General features: G+C 44.5%; 1 protein-coding gene across 1 annotated transcript; it reads left to right on the top strand.

Annotated features, from left to right (window-relative positions):
* The first annotated feature begins 1019 nt into the window (after positions 1 to 1019).
* On the top strand, positions 1020 to 3288 carry LOC121393413 (E3 ubiquitin/ISG15 ligase TRIM25-like). Its single transcript, XM_041561888.1, has one exon. The coding sequence runs from the start codon at positions 1204 to 1206 to the stop codon at positions 2779 to 2781; it is 1578 nt and encodes a 525-aa protein (XP_041417822.1). The 5' UTR covers positions 1020 to 1203; the 3' UTR covers positions 2782 to 3288.
* The last annotated feature ends 8772 nt before the right edge of the window (positions 3289 to 12060 follow it).

Raw genomic sequence — 12060 nt, 5'->3', positions numbered from 1 at the left:
GCTGTCATTGCTAAATTTCTAGACTATTCTGAAAAGACTCTGATCTTTCAAGAGTATAAGAAATTTAATAATCTGGAGGTTGATGGAAAAAGAATCCTATTATTTCAGGATTACTCAGCTTTCCTTTCCCAAAAAAGAAAAGGCTTTTCCAACATCTGTCAGGCCTTAGCTAAGCTTAACATAAAGTTTTCTTTGAATTACCCTTCTAGGTTTAGAATTGTCCATTCTTCAGGAACTTTTGTTTTCAACAAACCTGATGATGCTCAAAGTTACCTTCGGCAACATAATATTTCAAGTTCTTCACCAAAGATGACAAAATCTTCTGATTTAAGCCAGGAATCTTGTTCTTCTCAGGTAAAGAAATCTGCAAACTTCAGAGATTATACCCGAATCCCATCGAGGTCTCAAAGAAAAGATGGAAAACCAGCTCATAGGTCAAGATCTCCCAGATCACTCTCTCCTGTGCGAAAGGATCCGATGGCCCACTGACTTTGGACTTTTGATTTTATTTTCCAGTTTTTAGGTTTCCAGCTTAATTCTATTGGCGGTTGTTCACCCAGGCTGCTTATCCGTGTGTGATAAGTGTTTTGCCTTCTTCCTTTTCAGGAAAAAAGAAAGCCAATAAACAGATATTGATGACCCTACTTTTAGGGTGGTTTTTCTTGTTGTTAGTTTTTGGTTTCTTTTTTGTTTTTCTTTTTTTTTAATATTCTATTAAGTGTTTTTTCCTTTCTATCTTATATTTATCACATTCTGTTATTCCTAAGTACCATATTAAGTTAAATTCTTATCTCAGGCTTTTTAATGAGTAACTTAAAAGACAGAGAAAGGCAACAGTGATTCATTTGCTTTCCTTGCCGTTCCCCAAGTTATTTATCAATACACTCAATTAGGAGAGTATTCATTAAAAAGGGACCCAAACTGAACCAAGTGGCACCCAATTTACAGCAGGATTTTGTGCACAATTTCTTCTTGTCATCCAATAGCCGTCAGGGAATTCTGAGGGTTGAAGTTCAAGAACACTAAATATTTAACCTTTCACCATTTACCAGAGATTATTTTCTTGCAGTCGCTGATTTTACTGATACACACTGTATCCAGAACTGAGAGGGTTCACTCCCAGGAGTCCAAAGGGCTGTTTGTCTTTGATAAAAGGGAGGGTCAGTTTTGTTTCTTGTTCAGTTGCTGTTCCTGCTCTCAGTAATGGCGTCGGCTGCTGATCTGAGAGACGAGCTGAGCTGCTCCATCTGCCTGAGCATTTATACTGATCCTGTATCCCTGCCGTGTGACCATAACTTCTGCCGGGGCTGTATTGGGACAACATGGGACACCCAGGAGGGATCTGGGCCTTATTCCTGCCCTGAATGCAGACAGGAGTTTAAGGAGCGCCCTGCCCTGCCCAGGAACAGAACTCTGAGGAACATAGCAGAGCCATTCCTTTCTGCTCAGCTGGAGCCGGGGGAGACTGGGATTCCCTGCACCTACTGTGACTCCCATGTACTTGCTGTTAAATCCTGTCTGCACTGTGAGGCTTCTGTGTGTGAGACCCACCTGAGGATGCACAGCAAGTCAGAGAAACACGTCTTAATTGAACCCACATTGGACATGGGGGACAAGAAATGCTCAGTCCATGATGAACCCCTGAAATATTACTGCTGTGAGGAGTCTGTCTGTGTCTGTGTGTCCTGCTGTCTGGTCGGAGAGCACAGGGGCCACATGGTGGAGCTGCTGAGTGAGGCCTCTGAGAAGAAGAAAGAGACACTGAGGAAAGTTGTGGAGAAACTGAGGCCAGAGAGAGAGAGAGAGAAGACTGAGAGAGAAGCCCAGAGACTGCAGGAGCGCAGGAGAGAAGTGGCAGAAAAAGCAGCCGGTGAGACAGAGAGAGTCACTGCCCTGTTTAGAGACATCAGGGAACAGCTGGAAGCCCTAGAGAAGCGACTCCTGAGTGACATCTCCAGCCAGAAAGAGAAGCTCTCACTCACACTCACTGATCTGATTGAGAAGCTGGAAATAAAGAAGGACGAGCTGTCCTGGAAGATCCGTCACATTGAGGAGCTGTGCAACATGGCAGATCCACTCACTGTCCTACAGGAACGGGAATCACATGGAGCTGCAGATAATGAGGGGGGCAGAAAGAGACATGATATAAAGGTCCCTGCTGTAGGGGATCTGGATGTGGATCTGATCTCAGAGACATTACTCACAGGCTTAGCTGCCATTGTGACTGGAGTAAAGGGAAGGATCTATGGGCAGGAGGCTACAGACCTGTTACTGGATATAAACACGGCTCATAATCATGTATCTGTATCAGGGGACAAGAAATCTGCTTCCTACTCACATAGAAAACAACGTCACCCACAATCCCCAGAGAGATTTCAGGTTCCTCAGACTTTAAGCAGCAGGAGTTTCCCCTCAGGACGACATTACTGGGAAGTGGAGGGCAGTGAATCAGGGGAGTGGGGGGCAGGGGTGACCTATCCCAGTATAGAGAGAAGAGGGGGTCAGTGCAGCATTGGGTATAATAACAAGTCCTGGGGTTTATACAGATGGAGGAATAACAGATATTCAGTGAGACATAACAGGAAAGACACACAGTTACCCCACGTCCCTTCCTGCAGGAGAATCGGGATCTCATTGGACTATGAGGCCGGACGTCTGTCCTTTTATGAGCTGAGTGAGCCAATCAGACACTTACACACCTTCACTGCCACATTCACTGAGCCCCTTCATGCCGCATTCTTTCTTAATGATGATGGTGCCTGGGTGAGAATTCTTAAATAAATCCCTGCCCAGTACCAATATGTTGTGGCCCCCCTGTTAACAGTGAATTAACCCTATTAAACCCTATGATAGAATTACCACTATTCATGATACACAGAAATACTGAATAAATGCGGTTTAGTGTATTTTCCTTGTCTCCTGATCTTACATCAGTACTGAGCAGCTTCTTACATGTGATTGGCCAGTTATTTATAATGTGTGGCATGAAGGACAGATAATAATCAAGTGAAGTTGTGCAAGGATGTCCATGTATCCACTGATCAGGCTGGGCCCCTACAAATATTATAAATCACTTCTGCTCTAATTGATGTTCTTCATCACCCAATTGCCCCACTTGTCCAGTGATGCTCCTCACCTGGAGCATTCAGCCATTCTAGCAGCACATTCTATAAACAATATATAGGGATATTATTATATATACAAAAACCTAACAAATTAAGCTGGCACCATTCCGGAACCCCAAAAAAGTTGATTAATTAATAGAATCCAGGAGTCTAAAAATTTGATAAAGTAGTACAAAAATCATTATTTACATCTTGTATAAAAAATAATAGCCTGACGCGTTTCGTGTCCCCACAGGACACTTAATCATAGGCTAATTTGCTACTGCTACATACACAGTACAGACTACAGGGAAATTCCAAACTGATAAAGGAACAAAATTACTGAACCCCAACTTGTGTAATTGTGTATGGGGGGGGTTCAGCCCATCTCACCACTATGTGTATAGATAAATAACTTGGCTTTTTTAATCAGGGAATTTTTCATTTATCTTGTGACTGTGACAGGGGCTTTTCCTGCAAGAGCTTTAAATATTGTGTTTAATCCATATAATAAAGTGGTTACAAGTCTTGCATTGTGATTCATAATAAAATCTGAATATATTTCCCAGTGTTCTATGTGTAAGTTTTTCTGGATTGCTGGTTCCATAACTCATAAGGCACATCACCCCCACGACTGGAATATTCCCATTAGCCCTTCCCCCATGCATGCTATTGGACAGAGGGCACTTTGGGCCCCACATACTGTTCCCTTATGGGACTGCACAGACGCTGACCTGCGCTGAAGAACCAACACCAGTGGATTGGGGTCCAGCAGTAATATTCACCTCTCTCTCTCTCTCTTGTGATAAAGAGAATAATCCCCCCCCCCACCAGGAGGCTTTTTAAGGCAATTGTTGGAAATATGTGTAACGTAAGTATTTTTTATTGGAGAACCAATTTTATCTTCAGAACATTGGGATGTAAATGGGGCCCCTATGGCCCCGGCTTATGTGAATTACTACATGTTCTGAGCAGACTTTTATTATGTTACAGTGAGGAGACAATCTGGTGAGATATTTACATTATATTAATGATGTGTTTTTAATCAGGAATCTTTACATTTCATGTTAAACAATGAGAAATGCTGGATTCTCCTGTCTGATTTACACTATTTATGGACAGAATAAGTAACAAATTCAAGCTTTCGGAGCACACAGGCCCCTTCGTCAGGCAAAATACAAATGGTATTGTGTGCTTGAAAGCTTGCAATTGTTACTTATCAGTTAGCCAATAAAAGGTATCATAAAACTTTACATTTTCTGCATTTTTCTTCAATGGCTAACACAGTACAAACATTTTAAAACTATTTATGGACAGTGAGACAATTCACTTTTTACAATATTATAATACTTCAGTGTTGTGTCCCTCCTGGGAACTTGTACTGAACTATGTTGTGAACATTTGTTAACATTAACCTGTCCTATGCTCCCTGTGTGTGCCATACTCTGCCTGTCCTATGTTCCCTGTGTGTGTCATACGCTGCCTGTCCTATGCTCCCTGTGTGTGTCATACTCTGTCTTCCCTATGTTCCCTGTGTGTGTCATACTCTGCCTGTCCTATGCTCCCTGTGTGTGTCATACTCTGCCTGTCCTATGCTCCCTGTGTGTGTCATACTCTGCCTGTCCTATGCTCCCTGTGTGTGTCATACTCTGCCTGTCCTATGCTCCCTGTGTGTGTCATACTCTGCCTGTCCTATGCTCCCTGTGTGCGTCATACTCTGCCTGTCCTATGCTCCCTGTGTGCGTCATACTCTGCCTGTCCTATGCTCCCTGTGTGTGTCATACTCTGCCTGTCCTATGCTCCCTGTGTGTGTCATACTCTGCCTGTCCTATGCTCCCTGTGTGTGTCATACTCTGCCTGTCCTATGTTCCCTGTGTGTGTCATACTCTGCCTGTCCTATGCTCCCTGTGTGTGTCATACTCTGTCTTCCCTATGTTCCCTGTGTGTGTCATACTCTGCCTGTCCTATGCTCCCTGTGTGTGTCATACTCTGTCTTCCCTATGCTCCCTGTGTGTGTCATACTCTGCCTGTCCTATGTTCCCTGTGTGTGTCATACTCTGCCTGTCCTATGCTCCCTGTGTGTGTCATACTCTGTCTGTCCTATGCTCCCTGTGTGTATCATACTCTGTCTTCCTTACAGAGTATGGCACACACAGGGAGCATAGGACATGCGGAGCAGGAGACAGGGAAACCTATCAAGACCACTCTAAGATGTACTACATACAGTGAATGGCTTAAATAATGAAGCTTTAAATCTTAAGTTCACGTGTTGTTTCAGTACAGAGAGTTTGACATATTTGGATTTGTTAATCAGTACGGAGGAAGGAGAGATAGTTACCACAGTTTACACCAACCCCTGCACATGTAATTCTCTTCTGAGAGCAGACTCATGTCACCCACGGCATTTTAATGCAGGTATCCTTAAAGGGTTACGAAAAAAAAGTACATTGAGAAATCTTGTAAGTTGTGGGACAGGTTCCTGCAGAAAGGATACAACATGAAGGTGTTACAAAATGCTTTTTTCTCTGGCCCTGAACACGGATAGAGCGGAACTGATCATGAAAGGGAGCAGTAAGAAAGAAAGGGTCCGTGAATATAGGGTCAGGAGGGAACAAACAGTGGGACAGATGGAACGTAGGCAGGAAGAGCATTAACTTACTATGAGCATCAGGTATAATGTGCAGTTCAACATAATTAAGAATATTTTTAATAGGCACTTACCAGTACTATATGGAGATAAGGCATTCAAGAGGATACTCGAGCCAAGGGTTCAGAATGTGGCATGAGGAGCCCCTACTCTCAGGATGACTTTGGCCCCAAACCTTTTTAGTGTGGAAACAAGGTCACGTGGTTACATATTCGGGGATGTATAGGTGAGGATCGACACGGTGTGTGACGTGAAATAGTCGTAATATCTGACACTTTTGGAAGTAGTGTGAAATTAACAAATAAAAAGTTACATAAATTGTAATACGAAGGCGGTTATGTATTTGATTACGTGTAAGAGGTATCGAATACAGTATGTGGGATGCACCATTAGGAATTTAAAGATTAGAATAGGGAGCACCTCAACACCATAAGGTCTGGGAGTGATAACACCCCGGTTGTGAGACACTTCAAAGAATGCAATGGAGGTAACCTGCAATAAGTATCAGTGCAAGGCACAGAGAGAGTAACCTTGGGTCTGAGAGGAGGGGATTTGCAAACCAAATTATTAAGGACAGAGGTGAAATGGATTTATAAATTAAACATGAGGCAGCCCAAAGGTTTAAACTCTGTGTTTGACATAAATTGTTTTTTCTAATCTGTGGATGGAGTACTATTTGTCATAAAATGGAATCGCGATGAGTTAAAACCTTGTAAAAAGATTCATGTTTTTGTCTCCATTTCGGTGAATTTGTTATTAAAATGAAAGGAAATCATTTTGAAATTGTATCGGTTGAAGCACCAGCTACTAAATGGAATGACAGAAGGGTTTTACTGAATGTAACATGGATTTATCTATTTATTTAACATTTTGGAAATGTGGAAAATTAATTAATCTGGATTCACTTGATTAACTGATTTGTTTTCATGGAATTGTATTTTAATTCAATGTGGTTTAAAGGGTTCACATGTTAATTATATGGGTGGACCATGTGGGGTTTAAATAACGTGTGTACCAATGGGAAGTGAGGTCTCTGAGGAAGCGCAGTGACACGAAACGCGTCAGACCTCATGGCGCTGTTTTTTCAGTGTATCAAGATGTTTGAATAAAGGAAAATTGTTTTACTTACAATTCGAGAACGAGCAATTTCTCTAAAAGGGTTACCGGAGTGCGTTGACATAACGATTGCTGCACACAGCGAATACGTTCCCCTTAGTAACGGACTCATGGCGGCAGCACCTGGGTCACAGCACGCTCCGGGTAAGATTTCTTAAGGCATTCATTCCATATGTTTGGGGAGTTTGAACCCATCCAGTGTTGTACTGAGAGGTCCGGAGCGAGATGCACCCGGGCCATAGATTTCGAATGGTGAGCGGCATACGGAAGTGATAATGAAATAATGAAATACTGGGATGTGATATTACAGACCTGAGGTTGATTAAGGGAACCCCCGTTGCAGCGCTGGATGCATGTGCTACTGGGAAAGCTCTTTTAGCAAATGCCTCAGCGAGGTAGGTACATGTATAACAGGAGACAGTCTGAAGATACACCTTTAGGTTACAGCTAGTGCTCCACATCTTCTACAGTAACATAGTAAGCCAGTTGATCCAGAGGAAGGCAAAAATAACCATCTGAAGTCTCTCCAATTTGCCTCAGAGGGGGAAAAATTCCTTCCTGACTCCAAAATGGCAATGGGACCAGTCCCTGGATCAACTCCCAAACTACACGCACATTGGCACCTTGGCAGAAGTACATGCAGCTGTGACTGTGGGTCAATAAAGGTCTGGACCATCAGTACATGTGACTGTGATTAACATCTGTGATTGGACAATATCTCAGTGATGGGGATTGGCCCAAGTAGTTTATCATTCAGAGCACAGGGGTGTGTGCAGCAGAAGTGTGTCATACAATTGTTCTGTGGGTGGAAGGGAACATTGTAGTACAACCTGCCTGGTGCCAACTTAGATGCCATGTCATACACTGCTCATTTCCCAGGGAGGTACCTGTGTGTGTGTGCCACTTTCTGCTGTGAGAACTCTTCTAAATAACAATCCCACTGGTGAAGGAGGGCATAGTGGTGCCCAGGCACCAGGTGGACAATCTGCTCCCAGCCCATGGAATCCTTGTGATGCCACTCTCATTGTAATGATACACCGTGCCTTTAACAAAAAACATGGACATTTACCAGTGGCATACAGAGTCCTCCTGAGCATATAGAGTCCTCCTGAGCATACAGAGTCCTCCTGAACATACAGAGTTCTCCTGAGCATACAGAGTCCTCCTGAGCATACAGAGTCCTCCTGAGCATACAGAGTCCTCCTGAGCATGCAGAGTTCTCTTGAGCATACAGAGTCCTCCTGAGCATACAGAGTCCTCCTGAGCATACAGAGTTCTCTTGAGCATAGAGTCCTCCTGAGTATACATAGTCCTCCTGAGCATACAGAGTTCTCCTGAGCATACAGAGTCCTCCTGAGCATACAGAGTCCTCCTGAGCATACAGAGTCCTCCTGAGCATGCAGAGTTCTCCTGAGCATGCAGAGTCCTCCTGAGCATACAGAGTCCTCCTGAGCATACAGAGTCCTCCTGAGCATACAGAGTCCTCCTGAGCATACAGAGTCCTCCTGAGCATACAGAGTCCTCCTGAGCATACAGAGTCCTCCTGAGCATATGAGCATACAGAGTCCTCCTGAGCATACAGAGTCCTCCTGAGCATACAGAGTCCTCCTGAGCATCAGGGCCACCAGCAGGGGGGGGGCACAGGAGGTACTGCTGTACTGGGTCCAGGCCTCAAGGGGGGGGGCAGCTGTGCTGCGCTTTTCGAAATAGCCGCCCCCCCTGATGGCGTGGAAGCTGTGTTGCCTCTTCCAAAGTCCCTAAAGTGCTGAACAGCTGAAGTCCCTAAGCCATGAAAAGATTCAAAGCCATGATTTCAGTTCTACTGAACACCACTGTGTGTTTTTTTAAACTCCTGGACACCAATGTATTATTTTAATACTCTATAGGCCCTGCCACCAATGTTTTTTAAAAAATATTCTCTGGAGTCCTGGTGCCAATGTTTTTTTAAAAAATTTTTTACTGGGGGGGTCCTGGCACCAATGTTTTTTTTTTTGTTTTTTTTTTTAACATCCACGCAGGCCCTGGTCACCAATTATTTTTTTTAACTCGTAGGGGACCCCTAACCACCAATTTTTTTATAAAAAACACTTTAATGGGAGGCCCTGGCAGCACAGTACTTTTTTTTTTAATTTACAGTATAAGGGGGCCCTGACCATCAATGGCTTTTTATAACTTGTGTGTGTGTGTGGGGGTTACCGTTTTTAGCACTGTGGAGTGGCATGGGCAGGATCTCGAGAGGGGCATGGGGGCTGGGGTAGATGGGGCCACATAAGTTTTGTTGTACAGGGTCCCGTGATTTCTAATGGCAGCCCTACTGAGCATACAGAGTCCTCCTGAGCATAGAGAGTCCTTCTTAGCATGTGTGCATCACTGTGCCAATTCCACCAGGCCCTCTAATGATTATTGTGGGGGTATATTGAGCACCAAAATACCACAGATATGATTGGATCAAACTGATAAAGCTAATCACTAGGGAATCCAGAACCTTCCAGTGCATCTGGGGAACAATTTCCACCACTTCTGCCTCCTACAATATCTGTAACATCAATAACTATGGACTTGCCTGACAATTACAGGGCACCCCATAATAAAGTACCAAATAACATAATTACATAGTTAGTTACATAGTTAAAGTTTAGTTGCACTTAGTCTCTGCACTCTCTCCAGCTCATTTATATCCCTCTTAAGGACTGGAGTCCAAATCTGCCCCCATACTCCAGATGAGGCCTCACCAGGGACCTATAAAGAGACACAATTATGTTTCATCCCTTGAGTTAATGCCCTTTTTTATACAAGAACTTTAATTTGCTTTAGTAGCCACAGAATGACACTGCCCAGAATTAGACAACTTGTTATCTACAAAGACCCCAAGATCCTTCTCATTTAAGGAAACTCCCAACACACTGCCATTTAGTGTAGAACTTGCATTTATATTATTTTTGCCAAAGTGCATAACCTGCATTTATCAACATTGAACCTCATTTTCCAGTTTGCTGCCCAGTTTCCCAGTTTAGACAAATAACTGTGCAAAGTGGCAGCATCCTGCATGGAACCTATAGTTCTGCACAATTTAGTATCATCTGCAAAAATAGAAACAGTACTTTCAATGGCCACCTCCAGGTCATTAATAAACAAGTTGAAAAGCAAGGGACCTAGTACAGAGCCCTGCGGTACTCCACTAACAACACTGGTCCAATTAGAAAATGTTCCATTTACCACCACTCTGTGTAGTCTATCTTTTAGCCAGTTCTCTATCCAGGTACAAATACTATGTTCCAGGCCAACATTCCTTCATTTAACTAGTAACCTTCTGTGTGGCACTGTATCAAATGCTTTAGCAAAGTCTAAGTAAATCACATCCACTGCCATCCCAGAATCAAGGTCCCTGCTCACCTTCTCATAAAAAGAAATTAAGTTAGTCTGGCAAGATCTATTACACATAAAACCCTGCTGGCACACACTCATAGTATTATGATTTGCTATGAAGTCCAGTATCTTATCCTTTATTAACCCTTCGAAAAGCTTTCCTACCACTGACCTTAGACTAACTGGCCTATAGTTTTGAGGCTGAGAACAAGATCCTTTTTTGAATAGAGGCACCACATTAGCAATTTGCCAGTTTCTCTGCACTATGCCAGATCTCAGTGAATCCTGAAAAATTAAGTAAAGAGGTTTGGCAATCACAGACAGAGCTGGAACTAGGGGTAAGCAGAGGAGGCATGTACCCTGGGGCGCAAAGCTGGGGGGTGCCAGGCACGTACCTGCTCTGTTACCTACTGCATGTCCGGTCCCCTCACTCCCCATCTTCCTGCACTTCAACGCACGATGATTGGTACTTCTGTGCATGTACGCTGGTGTCATCTCGTGCATGTGCACGCTCTGCCGGCGCTGCGCCTGGCTGGTGTGGCCTGGCTCAGAGTTAAGCTCGCTAAGTACCCTGGGATGAATACTATCTGGCCCCGGACCTTTGTTAATCTTAACATGTTCTAGTCTCTCTTGAATTTTCCTCATGTGTGAACCATGCACCATTAGTCAGCCCCCGCACACACTGATCTCACTCCTCACGGATTCCCAGAAGTGCAGTGGTGCGGGGAGGAGTCACATTACCGCCTTCCTCTCACTTTCCTCCCAACGCTACAAACACACTGCATTCTCATTGGCCAGGCGAATACCGGAAATGATGCACAAGGTTATACATCGAAAAAAAACACCAAGACAAATTAAACTTTAAAATAGTCTTTATTAAGCAATAACTTACAGAAACTTCACTTCCCCTCCTCTCTCCCCCCGGCTATTGTACTGACAGTGTGTCCCCCGATAAGCCCAGCCTCATGTGTCCAGTCACAACATTGGGGGAAGCGTGGCTTTGGATGCTCGTGGAGACCAGGGAAAATCAAGTGGCCCGTGGTGTCAGGGTGGGGTCTGGCAAAGCCCCCCGAGGCGAAGAGATTGTGCTGGAGGCCTCCCTGAAGCCCCGGTTGCGGAAGAGAAAGTCCCGGGTGGAGTTGAGGGAAGTGCTGGAGAAGGAACTGACATGTCCCGGGTGATGATGGTGCCCCAGAACGGCCGCAGCGCAGCGTTGAGAAGGTGGGTGTGACTAATACTGGGGGGGGTCACTAATCCTGTGCATGGAGAGCTTCGAGCAGGACATGCAGAGTGTGCAGCATCTGTTTAGAGCGCATCTACGAGAAACAGTCGCGTCAGGATCTTGTCCAACTGTAGCCACACCTACTGTCTGACCCGTATCCGCCAGTCTGACAATCCTGTCATTAAGTAACTGCCACCTCACTGGGAGCTGTCACCATAGCAACACTGGGGCACCAGCTGGGGGATTGTGATGCTTCCCAGAATCCTGTGCTTTACACACTCACATCACTGTCATATTGTGGCTACAGCTGCTGCTGGGGGGGGGGGCTTGCAGGTAAAATGGTGGGGTTCAATAGTTCATACTAACGTGCCCCCCAATCATTACTACATATTGTTATGTCACGGCAGCAAGAGTTTAGAGGGTGCGACAGCCAATCACAACAGGGGGAGACAGTCAGGGACTGAATGGCAGTTCAGTGACACATGGAGGGGGCCAAATATTGACTCTCACTGATAATTACCATTAGTGCTGCCCCTGGGGTGGGCGTGCCCTGTTCCTATTGGTTCATTCCTGTGTTGCAGGTCGTGCCCAGAATATCGCCTCAT

This window comes from Xenopus laevis, chromosome 4S (genome assembly GCF_017654675.1).
Source record: "Xenopus laevis strain J_2021 chromosome 4S, Xenopus_laevis_v10.1, whole genome shotgun sequence".
NCBI classification, from domain to species: domain Eukaryota; kingdom Metazoa; phylum Chordata; class Amphibia; order Anura; family Pipidae; genus Xenopus; species Xenopus laevis.
This window is presented reverse-complemented; position numbering and strand designations above follow the sequence as displayed.